General features: G+C 37.0%; 1 protein-coding gene across 1 annotated transcript; it reads left to right on the plus strand.

Moving 5' to 3' along the window:
- The first annotated feature begins 8,222 nt into the window (after positions 1-8,222).
- Positions 8,223-12,300, plus strand: LOC110455355 (leucine-rich repeat-containing protein 70-like). The gene is made up of 2 exons (XM_021505440.1): positions 8,223-8,336; positions 9,157-12,300. Exon 2 carries the CDS (start codon positions 9,176-9,178, stop codon positions 11,213-11,215), a length of 2,040 nt encoding a protein of 679 aa, XP_021361115.1. The 5' UTR covers positions 8,223-8,336; positions 9,157-9,175; the 3' UTR covers positions 11,216-12,300.
- The last annotated feature ends 2,697 nt before the right edge of the window (positions 12,301-14,997 follow it).

The following is a 14,997-nucleotide window of genomic DNA, read 5'->3' on the forward strand; positions in this document are numbered from 1 at the left end:
TCAGTAGAGCACCGGCAGCGATGTGTACCGTACTGGTACCGATTTGATACCGTAGTACTTCCGAATACCACCGAAGTAGTACTGATGTGCCACCCTAACATCGGCAACGCAACGCTATTACTCCGATCAACGTTGGCACATCGGTAGAACAACGGCGGCGCCCCGGTTCAACATCGTCGGCTCATCGGTCACACTGAGGTATCAGAAAAGTGGTATTCAGTAGCACATTGGCTCTTACATCGGTAGGACAACCGTATCACATCGGGAACGCCGGTACTACATCGGCATTGCTTCGGTCAAACTTAATTTTCTTTAAGTGCTTTCTCGCCGGAGCTCTGCCGATTTTCTCGCCGTCGTTAATATTTTGCTCCGGTTTAGTCCCGGCGAGGTATATCGGTAGTGTGTGACAGGCCCTTAAGCTTGAATTTCTTGTTGACAGGTCGACATGGGATCATTATTTTCTACCCTTTTAAATGCAGTGTCACCATTATTTCTATAGTCAGTTCTCCTCGATATTATAAGAAATATTTTGTTGGAAATTATGGCCCAGTGATCTTGAAGAAGTTGACCTTTGACATCTATATATTACCTACGTGGTATTTTTTTTTTACTTTTAAAGCTCTTATTAATTTCTGTTTATTACAGAACTAAATCAATGAAAAACACAAAAGCATCCCGACCTGTATTAGTTGTATGTTTGCTTTTTGTGTCAATTAGATAACACCGTTTTTCTTTGAATTAAAATCGATTCATTTAAGGAATATGTTAATTCTATAGAATTTATAGTTTATGTCAGATAACATAAACCAATCGAATGGTTTATATGGGGATCGTCTACAAATGGTTATAAACATAATTTTGTATCTGAGCATGTTTCTATGTGGGATTCGTATTCCGACATAAAAAACATGACGTCACTTCCTGTGCTCCTTACTCTGTTTATATTCGTAATGTTCACGTTTTGTTTGGCAGTGTGGCGTTAAACCACGATAGGACCCTAGACTTAAATAGGACCGGTGTGTGTCTTACTTGATATTTTGTAGTAAGATTTTAGCACCATGTTTCCTCCAGATTTTGAGGTGACTTTCACAGGGACCTGATAATTGGTTACAGCTATATTTTGAATAATTTTACACGTTTTGAGGGTTAAGATTAATTTTCGGTAAAAACGCCACCCCTGATGATGATAATGTAGTATAGTAAAATTACTCTGAACACCTTAGTTTAGGTCCAAATATAGCTGTAACCAATTATCAGGTCCCTGTGGTGACTATCATGTGCTACGTTCCATCGAAAAGTGACAATAAACACGCATAGTCACTAAGCATGTATGTCTCAACAATTCAATAGTTTACCTTCCCAGAAATCAGGTCCTAAGTAAGTCAAGGAAAACTTAAAAGAAATGTTGTAACAAGTACCAAAACATCTCATAGAAATGTTCTAAGATAGGTAAGTTTAATGCTTGAAATAAAAAAGAGAAGATTTCATTCAATCAATACCACAGCTTGAAATGTTACCGATCGGCTGATTTCAAGTCATATCACACGAAACCAACAAAGCCCACTGACAGGAAATAAAGAGCACGGTAATTTTTCTGTTTAAAGAGGGGAAATCTGACATCTGAATTTATTTCACGTTTTTATAATTTTCTCTGGGCAGCTGTCATCGTGACGTTGAACCACCCGGAATCAAAACGCCGCATGATCAGCCTATTATAGTGGGATTTGTTGATTGTCGATACGTACATGTAGTAGTAGCCAGTCAGAATACAGAATCAGTCGGCAAAGATAATAATCATTAATGTATTAGCAAGATACTTGACATCAGGATGTAACAACATATCGTTTAATCAAAATATAATTTTGCATGTCGCGTAAGGCCGTTGGGTGTTCTCAACACTTTGGGATTAATCAAAATCTTAAATTTCATCTAGCTTAAAATAGTTCTCGTATGTATCCGAGGATGAAGATAGGGTATTGATTTTCAAAACCAGAAGAAGGGAGCGAAGAAGGAAGCGATATGGAGTGAAATATAGTTACCTCACTCAAGGATATAGAAGGGTAATTGAGAAAACAAACAAATGATGACAGTTTATGTTATAACGCCCATGTCTAGCGAATTACTGCTGCGATCAGAGTGTGAACTCATACCACGGTGTACGTCCAACCTAATTTCACAGAAAACATAATTTCATCGGCGCCAAATCCGTTCTGTTAGAGGTTTCTTCTGTGTGAGTGGTTCTCCAGAATGAACCAATACGTCCTCTAGCTTAATCAGAAAAAATAAACTCAAAATTTCAAAATTATTCATCATAAATGAAAATACATTACTGTTATTTAAAAGTTGTTCTCAATTCCTATTGCAGTTTTTTATACTTTAAAAAATGCGAAAATATTTTGGATAAATATTTTTATTTTATTTGTTGATCAAATTTTCGATTTCGAAATGTTATACTACATTCCTGACATCTATCACATAGGGATTCGTACGCAATGTACTTAATGTACCAACAAACAGGTGTACATCAGTAAACAAAATACCATATAAGGATATTCACTCTGCCTTGAAGGATGGTTTCTAATAAACAGACCAATTATCTATTCGCGTCATTTCCTAGACGGATGCTTTTCTGGAATAAAATATTCATTGTAAACCCCATATATATTAACAGTCGAATTTATGTAGCGATGATAATTGTTTAATAATGAGAAGTTTGGGTGGCGGAGTCAAGTACTGCGACAATCGGGAAACGTCGGCACTTTCCGTAAACGAGAACGTATACACACTTGTCTATGAAAAAGAGGCAACGGTTCCAAAATGGTGCTGCAATTGTTTAACATGTTTCACAGCGATATGTTTGTCGTCGATGGGAGCTTAGTTTTTGAAAACCTTTTTACGTATTGTAAGCTAGCAGTTCCCTACATCTTAACAGAATAACAACCGAGTATTACGGTGACTTATGGTGGCCGGTTAGGGCCAAGATCTCGCTTCCTCTCCGTCGTGTTCTCGCATCCTCGCTCCATTGCGGTCGTATTCCTGCGCTGTCGACTTTAGGTCGACGGAGCGAGATTACGAGATATGTGATAAGGCCCTAACCAGCCACCGTAGTAACGAGTAATGATTATGTCTTTACAAAATCGCAGGGTTGAAACTATGAACAGAATGTAGTTTGATACTAATATTATCATTTTTCATTATCTTTGATAATCGTTCGTTACCTGACTTGAGTTTGTTCTTCAACTATGAGGGAGATTTTCAAAAAAAAAGGAACTGTCATTAGGCAAAGAACTCAAGCGTAATGAGTATGACGTAACTATTGCAATGACGTCACTTACATCACTCCAGAGTCATACATAGATTATAAACTGAATTAGGTAGGTTCGTGTATTTTGTATTGTATTTTGGTTTTAAGTTCAATTATGAATATCAGAGAAGTTCCAAGCGAATACAACTAGCTTTCTTTGATTCTTGCTGTTTTGATAAACCCTAGTGGACCCGACATTGAAACCGAAACTGGAATTTCCAACAGGTGACTTCCTTAATGTGTTTTGTTTCGTTTGAGACGTGGATAATCTCCCTTTGCAATAATAACAACACTGACATCATTCCGAAATAATGTCCTAGTTTCCATTGTTCATGGATTTCCGGTGTCGTCAGTCGTCCGATATGTTTATATCATGCTGAAGTGTGTGTTAAATCAAATGCACAAGTACAATACAGATAAAAATATTTTTTAACTGTCTATCGTTTCTCGGATATGCGGGTAGGTAAAGATCACAGGGACCTGATAATTTGTTGCAGGTATAGTTGGACCTAAACTAAGCTGTTCAGCGAGAAAGTTAGGTGAGGGTCGACATTTCGACATCGAGAGCTTTCCTCCCTTCTCCTATATATGATCATTGAGGGTGTTAATTTTACCGAAAGTCGATCTAACGCCCTAAAACATGTCAACTTACTCTGAACACCTTAGTTTAGATCCAAATATATCTGTAACAAATTATCAGGTGCCTGTGGTAAAGATGGCTGTCAACTACAGCACCATCAGAGACGATATCCTCTTTCATACCGTGTTTATCTAAGTCGACAAAAACTAATTTATAAGATGGGTTGGTATTAGATGTTTTCGGGCGCAGACAATATCCGGAAGCACTCTATGACCAAAACTGAAAGTTGCATCAGCAAAGAAAACCTTGTTGTTACATGTAGATACATAAAACGCACTCAATGATATCTCTATAGCAGCCCCTAAAAACCCTAAACATAACAAGTACCACTTCACGTATCCTTGTTCTCTGAAATATCTTCGTAACAAGACTGTAATATACAATCTCAGAAATATTCACTTTTAACCAAAATCTAAATGTTCTGTTTTTTTAAATAAAGGTATTGCGTATACAATTTTATATAGTATATCATTAAAGTAGTTGATCGTGTCTTTACTTGCAACGAGTAACATTTTACAAAATATCGGAACTTCACCGTACGCGAATTTCAATAAACCATGAATGCAGAAAGACTGGGAAGCACAGGTGGGTAGGTCGACCGTGTTTGTCAAAAAGAAAATCGGGCTTACCTTTGATTGCTTATTATTACCTGTATCAATGGAATCAATTTCCTGTTTTCGTTATCTTCAATCTTCATTGGTTCGTCCTCGTTGGTACACCTGTATAATTACTAGGTACTCGGTATCTGATCAAATTTGATACATAACGACTGCAGAGTTATATAATTAACTGACAAATAAATGTTTTATCCAATGCTGAAAGTTTTGTTATATTTACATATTGTCATGTACGTATGCGCCATCGAAAATCAATTAAACTCCGCGGAAATGTTAACGGCTTGATTTAATTAAAGGTTTAACAGGGACCGAGCAAGTACAATATAACGCACAATCAGAAACCAACTCCTTGTGGCAGAGACAAAAAGCCACATAGTATATACGTCTCTGCTCGTGGCTACCACTGATCAATGATAATGCAGAATATTTGACATACCGGACAAACTTTTGTTTGTAAATTTGGAAGTTGTAATGATTGCATGAAAGTCAATTTTATTTGAAAATTAATCATTATTAATTGTCATGACTTTGAAAAGTAATAACAAACGATAAACACGTCACGTCTTTTCAAAATTTTATTTCAACGTCTATTCATTATTACAAATTTATCCGACTTCACACGACAATACAACTGGTCTCACTTAACTTAATAGTTTTAAGACGATACCACATCACAGATCCACCCCTCCCCTCTATATAGACCGTATCTGTCCCTCGCCCCATTAACCCTCCGAACTAGATCGCACTTCCTAATCTAAAATTGCGGCTTAAAATTCCTTTCATTTATAATCCCTAGTTCGTTTATATAAAGACGATTTTATAGACAAACCTTCATGACCTTTGGCATGGTAAGTTTTTTTGCCCTGTCACGGTCACCATTGAATTGCACTTGATATTTTAACCTTCTATATTTTTGCTTGGGTTTAACGTCCTCGCGCCAGCCAGGGTTATAGAACGACGGGTTTATCAATATCTAATTTATTTCTATATTATCCGGTAACGGTTTAATAATGACATTTACAATCTCCCGAGCACAATAGGCACTTCGTTAATTCGCAGGCTACGCATCATTGGATCTCAATGCATTTTGAGGTAAACAATAACGCTACCAAATCATTAAAAATAAACAAATAAATAAAGAAACGTATATGTATTTGATGACCTGTAGAAATCTATGAAAAACCCCACACACAATAAAAACAGATCTGGATCTTGGCCTTAAGATTATTTTTAGTTCCATTACAACTCGGCCTTTCCGGTTCAGGATTTCGTGGTCTTTGCTGAAAATCTCGGAGTGGTTTCCGTTTGTTTTCACATCCTGTTGCCTTCCGTAATTTAGACTATATTTTATATTTTGTGTAACACACAGCTTCAGATACAACATCAAAAAGTGATTTTATCACGTTTTGCACAAGTATTGGTCTCATTTGAATTCTAATTATAAACTAGTATCTATGGAGACAGTGAATGAATTAAACTATCTTGGAATCTTATTGACTTATAATGGGAAATTTAAACAAACACAGAAACAAATATCTGAACAAGGAAGAAAAGCTTTGTTTGCATTATTGGGTGTATGTAAATAACAATATTTTAATATTGAGACTCAATTAGCAGTGTTTGATACTTATGTCAGTAGTATAGTCAACTACGGATCAGAAGTATGGGGATTCCGACATCGAAAAACTACATGTAGGTTTTTGTAAAAGGTTGCTAGGTGTGCGCAAATCCACTCCGAATATGATAGTATATTTCGAATTAGGCCGTTATCCAATGCATGTAACAAGGAAACTAAAAATATTTAAATATTGGTTTAAAATGCTCAATACCGAAAACTGTTTTTTGAAATCCTGTTATGTAAATATGCTGCTAATCAAGGATCCATGGGTCTGTGAAATAAGAGATGAATTGTATCGTTTAGGCTTAGAATATATATCTGGGACGCTCAAAATGGAAACAATTTCACTTTTTTAGTTATTAAGGCAAAATTAATTGACATTTTTAATCAAGAGGGATATAGTTTAATTACAGGTATGTCTAAAGGTATGCTTTACAGAGAATTAAACAATACGTTTTTACTACAATCGTATCTAAAAAAAATCAGTTAATATCGGAAAGAAATTGATTGACTTAGGCTGTCAGCCAAGAAATTAAACATTGAATCTTGACGTTATGTTGGCACTGTTAGAACTAATAGATTTAGTTTGCACAGGATATACAGATTTAAGACGGAAGTATTTAATATGTTGCTATAGAAATAACCCTAGTGTATATAAGCTTGTTCAATTACTTAATACACAGAATATTAAAGAATTATGTAATCTTGGAAAGTATCTGATAGCGGCAAATAAGCGCTGATCAGAAATATGTTCTCCAGTGACTAATGTGAATGTGGCTATTTGTAGATATGTAAATATCCTGTTTATCATATGTTTACACTGATAAGTCGCAAGACTCAAAGTTAATAAAGAACTTGAACTTGAATCTATCACTCTATCAATAAATCCAGCTAAGGACACATTTGAGGCACAGTCGGCTTACGAGTGAAACTAACCAGAGTTGTTTACATAGAATATTATAATCTAGGATTTAAAATTCATGTGCCCATGTTTAATCGCTAAACGTGTTGACACCCACCTGTGTTTATAAATACAAACATTAGTTATGACTTGGAACAAGTGTATTCACACCGTATCGGGTTTGGTTATGCAAAACTACGAAGTCATCGTTAGACATCTACCTTTATAGATCGTGCTTTATATAGCTATTTTGATTGATCGCGTAATGGTTTGGTAAATAACAGCGTACGTTGTTGGTGGTTTTCATACACACATTTCCTTATAAAAATCACCCTTGTTACGTCCCAGACCTTATTAAACGTTCACGTCTTATTAAAGAGAACCTTTGTTGTTGGTAAAATATATGTATACACATCGTTCTGGATAATAAAGGTAGCTATACTTTTTTAGCACACCTTTACCTTCAGGTAAAACTGGATGCTTTGGAATGTAAATAAGCGTCATGTTGACTTAATCCCGACCTTTTAAACGTTTGATGCACACGACACCACACGACACCACAACACGGCCTAGCCATTTTGTATTACATTATCTCTCAGACGACATGTTCAGAATTTTGTGGTTTGACTGTGAATGTGAATAAGGACACAGATGTGATAAATTTGGGCATTTTTATCAATTTGCTGCACCAAACTATTTTATTTTATCATCATATATACAACTGTTAGAAGATAGCTATTCATACAGTACGATAATGTAAATATCTTCTGTGGGGATTTAAAAATAAAGTTTAATAAATTCCTCGGAAAATTTTATAGGTGCAAAGACCAGCATATATACAGCAGTGAAACGTCAAATGGTTCATGTAATCAAAATAGAAAAAAAATCAATTTCATACCTAGTAGCAAATACATACGCGTAACTAATCTGTTTTAATGACACGTGAAAATTTCGGAATCACATGATCAGCCAATTGGAATCTGACAATTTATGCAAATTAGGATCAGGCGCGCGAGGAATTTACAGCACGCGGGGGCGTACCCAGATATAACTCTGACGTGACTCAACCGGAAATGCTCAACAAATTGTCAGAAAATACATAAATAGGTGCTGCTTCATGGAGCAAATCAGTTTTACCCAAAACATCAGACTGACAGGTTAGCTTGTTGACAACTACAGTAAACAAGATTTTACATTGAAACGAAACCAGTTTTACCTGTGCAACAAGTTGGATTTATCATTTTACAAACCTTAAGGTAAGTCCATACTTTTATCCTTTATTACGTACATTAACTAGGTATTTATTTTACACAAAACATATTTAGACAATGTCGGAAAATTGAAAAAGTTGCTGAATTTTTCACATTTTTTTTTTTGAAAAAGAATACGCATGTCACAAACTGTTTTTTACATGTTTTCTCAACATTTATCAGCACACGACTCCAATTCTAGAGTTCACAGAGAGTGCTAAATCAAAATTCTATCGTCTTACTATGCCTCCTCTAAATAGATATGTATATCATATTCAGCATGCGGTGTTTCATGGTGACCCCCATTCACTGGGATATCTCGAGTTAGGTTTACGGATCTTTTCAAAGTAGGAACCCCACCGTGTGATATTTGCCTCATATAAAATCGCATTTGCTCTTTGGTGATAAAACATGAACTACGCATTGGGTAGCATTGTCAGCTTTCTTGACTAAACACTAAACGCGAGTTTATTTTCTGGTATTCATTCATGTGATTGTGGTTGTTGTTAGCTTGTACGAATGATAACTATTAATAATTATGTAATTTCTTACGAAGTTAATACGATATATGTAAAGTTATAATCATCATCAGCGGTTCTATATACCAATGCAAAGATAAAGCTGAAGCTGACATATCAAACCGTGCTTGCACCGATAAATTTCCTGCTAGAAATGTTTTTATGTGCATCTCAAGTTTTTAATTAAAAATCAGTTGCAGCTGAATCTAGTTAGCGTTACCATTGAGGCCAGTATTAATCAAACTAATTTTAGAATAATTTTCTTTTGACTTTTTAATTAGCATACGTATTTGTTTTCTCTCTTACAGTTCTGAAAAAAATATCAAGATGACCAATCACGTGATCCTGTTTGTCCTGATGTGTGTCGTGTCCGTACTAAGCCAAACGATGCCCTGTCCCAGTGACCAATGCCGCTGTGAAAAAGGAACGCGTGCTCGAGGGCGTATCATCAACTGTCGTGCACGAGGGCTTGCCCAGATTCCTAGATTCGAACCGACAGATGAAATGTTCTACGAACTCACACTTGCAAACCCAGTAGGTTGTTCCGAGTGTAACAATATCACGGTTATTCCGCCAGGCGCCTTCGCTGGACTTAAATTCCAGATACTGGATTTGAGTGGAAACAAAATTAGCTACGTGTCCTCGGAGGCATTTTCACGTCTGGTACCCATGCTGACGGAGATCTCTATTGAAGGGGATGGGCGGTACCCGCCGCCATACCAAGAACTGTCCGTTTTGACCAATCTCCAAACCCTTACTCTCAAGAATTTTAGCCAGTTGTATATGAATAGAGAAAACACAGATCTTCAAAACTTGTTGAATCTAGAAGAGCTCAATATCAAGAACATGGAAATCTCGCATATTTCAGAAAATGTTTTCCAAAATCGTCTTCCCAAACTGAAACGTCTTCAGCTCGCGTTTCTTCCCCTTGTTACACTGCCAGTGTCAAGTCTTCGTCATCTGAGAAAGTTGGAAGTTTTTCGCGCCATTAGTATTGACATAACTGACATACCTTACAGGGCGTTTTCAAGCTTTCAAAATCTTAAGGAACTAGATCTTTCCCACAACGAAATCAGAGTTATGACACCCGGATGTTTCGACGGCATTGACGACTCTTTGGAATACCTCGGGCTTCATCTCAACAAACTGAACGAAAAAAACGTAGGACCTTTGGCAGCCGCGGGATGGAAAAACTTGAGACAATTAAATCTAGGCCACAACAAAATGACCAGCATGCCTGTTGGCCTATTTTTCAACATGAATGCGCTTGAATATCTTAACCTGGATTCGAACCAAATAGCATTAGTGCAGACAAGTACCTTCCAGGGATTACAGTCTCTAGACTATATGGACCTTTCATACAATAAGCTTTCTTCATTGTCCGCTGGTGCGTTCCTTCACACGCCAAAGCTTACACAGCTCGATATAAGGGGAGAAGACACGCCTGTATTCAATCTCTCAAGACAAGGGATCCAGGGACTGGAGAACACACTCGAGGACCTCATATTAACAGACACCGTTGTTTACGAGCAGGATATGTGGCGGGCTGTATCGTCCCTTAGTCGACTCCAGGATTTGAAGTTGGGCGGAACAAAGGTCACTGCCATTCCGGACTACCAGTTCATCAACAACCGTAACTTGGTCACTCTCATGCTGGACAGAAACGGAATCACCGATTTGTCACAGAAAACATTCCATGGTTTGGATAGAACTTTGAAAACACTAAATCTCCAAGGTAACGTTATCAAATCCATTAACAAATGCGTGTTGACATCTCTGACTAATGTCGAAATGTTGTATCTCGGCAAAAACCCTCTGAACTGTGATTGTAATCTCTTGGCTTTGAAAAACTGGATTACAACAAGAATAAGTAAAAATTTCATTTTCCAGTACATGGTGGACGCCATGTGTCGGGCACCGTCGGCGCTCAATGGTCGTGAAGTTTGGGAGCTTGACAATGCTCAACTGACCTGTGGGCCTGATCGAGCAATCACTACATGCGAAACATTGCCAGATGTTATTACAACTACAGAAATTCCGACTTCTAGAAGCACTCATGTTACAGAAACAGATGAAAATGCTCTGTTTAGATTCACGAGACTTGTGGAAACACAAAATACAGTTGAACTCGACTGGTCTTTTATGGACGATAGAATAGTGTCTGGGTCCAAACTGGAATATCAACTTCTTGGACAGACTTCGGAAAACATGGTGATCGATTTGTCACCATCTTTAAAAAACTACGTCATTTCCGGTTTACGACCGGATTCGAACTATTTGCTTTGTCTAAGTGTAGTACCAAGGAGCACACGATTACCGTCGATAAGACCAAGAAAAGTGTGTGTCGCTGTCAAGACATTGACGTGAAACTGTTCACGAACTTAAATCATTTTACTTTATTTGACTCATTCCCTTTTGTCAATCGTTCAGGTGTAGTGTAGTTGTTGTTTCGGTTTTAGGGGGACCAATTGGAAAGAAGACAAAACGTGATCATAAAGATGTTTGTGTTACCTTGGCTTTGGTTGCCTTAGTGACAAACATCTTTGTGGTCACGAATTTGATTTATTTTGACGAACGAACGCTTTGTTAGCGCGAATATTGTAGCCAGCTCTACCCAGTGTTGTCAGTTCCTTACACTGTTAGTGAGTGTTAGGAACGGCAACTCTGGGTAGATAGATATTGTAGGGGAATGTGTGCCTTTTTAGTCCTTTTGAGACTTTCATTTTCAAAACGCGTATTTTTGACTGTGATCAAATCACCGTCAAATGAACTATTGGTAACTAAAACAGATGGCAGTTCACTCTAACGATACCTATACTAGTTCAGAAAGGTAAAAGGGAGATTACTCGTCAACTTGTAGAAAATTGAAGTGAAATACATTCCGCTGGACGATTGTCGGATTCCGTCATGAATAGCAAAACGACCAAATTTTAATAACTAATGTTATTTTGTGAAATGTGTTTCATGCTAATTTATTTGCCGGGGCGTTCCCTGAAACTGAAATATATTACGCATCTTATGAAATCCAATTTTATAACTATTGCAGGTGTATGTGTATAAACAGTGTGTATATAGTTTTCTTTACTATTTTTATCTCATTTTAATGAGCAGTGAAGACTTCCAAAACGTATAAACTGCTCACCATTATATTTTATTTCACATGTAAACATAAATAATATATTCTATGAAAAATATCATGGCCGACCGGTGCTTGTTTCACTGTGTAGAATTATTACCGCAATAACTTGTTACAAAGAAATACATGATCCATAGGAACGTTTTCTGATGGTGTATGTATATGTATTATATGTTACATTATTGAGATATTTATGGGGTAAATGCTTTATTACATACTTAGTGTTCTAGTCATTCTTGTATCGGTGAAATGAAATTATTATAATCATGATATTAATATTTTATATTTTTTGTATATATTCGTTTTTATCTTGTTATGAACATTTTTACTTGTTTTCAATAAAATATAGAAAAAGAACATTGAAATTACTTTGTTTGTTTTATCGACAGTGACAATGAAACCACTGTCAGGTAATCGGATATGACGTCATGAATTATGACGTACATATATGTACAGCTGGCCCGTATTCATGAAACCGTTCTCATGCACAAGTATGAATTCTGTGCTCAAGCCAAATTTCTTGTTAATCGTTCTATCATGTAATATAGTCAAAAAGTCAAGCGTAAATATTGAAAACGGTATTCGGCATTATGTCTCACCAAAATTATTTCATGTTATTGACTAATTGTGACTTTATTACCAATTTATCACTGGAACAATATGTTTGGCTTGATCATAAAATCGGAATTTGAGTATTAGAACGGTTTCATAAATACAGGCCTAGAAATGGTCTGGGAAGGTATTGCAGTATCATCCGGTTTGTGTAAGACATCTATTAGACAAGATTACCGGATGGTACGTGTTTGATGATTGTGGAGATATTGTATGAGTTTGGCTTTTACCCACTGCATGATGAAAGAGGCAACCACTGTAGGAACTCCGTTCAGAGTTCAGCATTTGATTTTGTGTCCTCTAATTGGGGCCACACAATAGACCACAATACATCTTCTTCATCCTTTGTTACATTTAGAATCTTGACATTTCATCTTTTCTTCATAACAGCATTTTTGTTTGTAAGCGCCTAACTTCGCAAAATCTCACTTTTGGCCTTTGTGACGAACCTTTTCCCAGGTTAGAAAGGCAATGGGTTCAGTCGCTAGGGCAGGGACTCCTTAAAATGGTAGTATAGTTATTCTTTGCTAAACGTTCCTCATTTAGGGTAATGGCAACAGCTGGTTATCCCGTTGTCAGTATAATGTGACCGGGTGGACTACTGTGTCGGGTGACTTCGGAATAACGTTTCAGTGAGATAGCACTCTAAAGTTGGCATTGCAAGGAGACAAATACACCGATATACCGTCTCCAGCACACTTCACACACGGAGACTTATCCTTAAATACGATTATTTATTAGTGGGGCTCTTAACCCAATTACACCAAAACAAACTTGTCCATGTTCAATGTTGTTGTCTGCATCTTATCCGTATATATAAATGTCTTTGCCAATCAGAGGCGATGGACGATGGCAATCTTTGATTTCGGTGTTCTGGTAATATGGCGTTATATCCGTACACTATAGAACATCCCCATACCACCAAATGTACAGTGTATATTGACTATCTATCGTTCTGTTCTATTTTTAACAACAGAGACGTCGACTTTCGCCAATGGCCATCTTTGATTTTAGGATCCTTGTAATGTGGCGGTTTTCTATTAGGATAGCCCCCAAATTCCATGTTCTACATCTTCTAAATGAACACTGACGGAAACTGTTAGGGTAAAAGTGCATCGACTATAAGCTTTACTTAAGGAACGTTTGAAACACCTTACATATAACAGCGCATCACCATATGGAATTTTTGAAATATTTAGACTTCTGGGTTCTGAGATAATCTCCGGAAACGGAATTGTGGACGGACAGACTTTACGGTACGTCGTGATTATATAGGGTAACGACATCTCCGATAGAAGTTATTTCACAAGGAAAAAATTAAAGCAATAACACTAAAAATTCAAATTTTCATATTTAAAAAATGAGCACATCACAAAATGGTTTTAGAAATGTATTGGAAACTTACAACATATAAATGATAACACGGGTGGATATCTTAGACAAACATACGTACATTGTATTTAAAAAATTTAACATAGTAAACAAGCAGATAAATATAACTAAGTATGGTCAATGTACATGTATTAGTGATAACATTTCATTATTTCTTGCCTTCTTATGGTAGAGTATAAATATTTGACCCGATGCAATATAACGCACTCTGTCTCTTGCAAGCAACGAGAGGCAAATGAACACTTTTCATTGGTTGATATTAGCCCATCCTCGGTATCCAGGGGTTACGCTCATGTTCGCTCTCTGTGCCCCTGGAAAATTGAAGGCACGCGCTAGCTATTTGATTGTAGCGAAAGTGAGCGTAACTCCTCGATATCGAGGATGATATTAACCATATATTGTTTTACAACAAACCAACGCTCTTCCAAAAACCTCCCCTGCAAATGTAAACAAGCGAGCTGCGGGGCTGGTTTCCTTTGTCGAAGGAGGGTACATGTACGCGCTTTTAGTTTTGTATGTATTTGAGGATTTGCTAGCGGACAAACGAAAACGTTTCTATCTAATCTCTAAATTTACTTCAAACCTGCCAAGCTCACGGTCAGAACGTTTTGCTGAGCTTACCGCGGTTGTGACTTGAAAAAGTGTTAGCAAGTCTATCAAATGCTGATTTCATGAGCTGACCAGCGACGTCGTTAGATTGGTGGATTTGATTGATTGAAATAAGCATCTGGTATAAAACATGACGTCAATGTTAACTAGAACTGTAAGCTAAAGGCTAAATAATACCCCCGCTCCTATATATAAACTAGAACTGTAAGCTAAAGGCGAACTAATACCCCCGCTCCTATATATAAACCAGAACTGTAAGCTAAAGGCTAACTAATTCCCCCCGCTCTTATATATAAACCAGTACTCTAAGCTAAAGGCTAACTGATACCCCCGCTCTTATATATAAACCAGTACTGTAAGCTAAAGGCTAACTAATACCACCGCTCCTATATATAAACTA

Source organism: Mizuhopecten yessoensis, unplaced genomic scaffold, assembly GCF_002113885.1.
Source record: "Mizuhopecten yessoensis strain PY_sf001 unplaced genomic scaffold, ASM211388v2 scaffold8213, whole genome shotgun sequence".
NCBI classification, from domain to species: domain Eukaryota; kingdom Metazoa; phylum Mollusca; class Bivalvia; order Pectinida; family Pectinidae; genus Mizuhopecten; species Mizuhopecten yessoensis.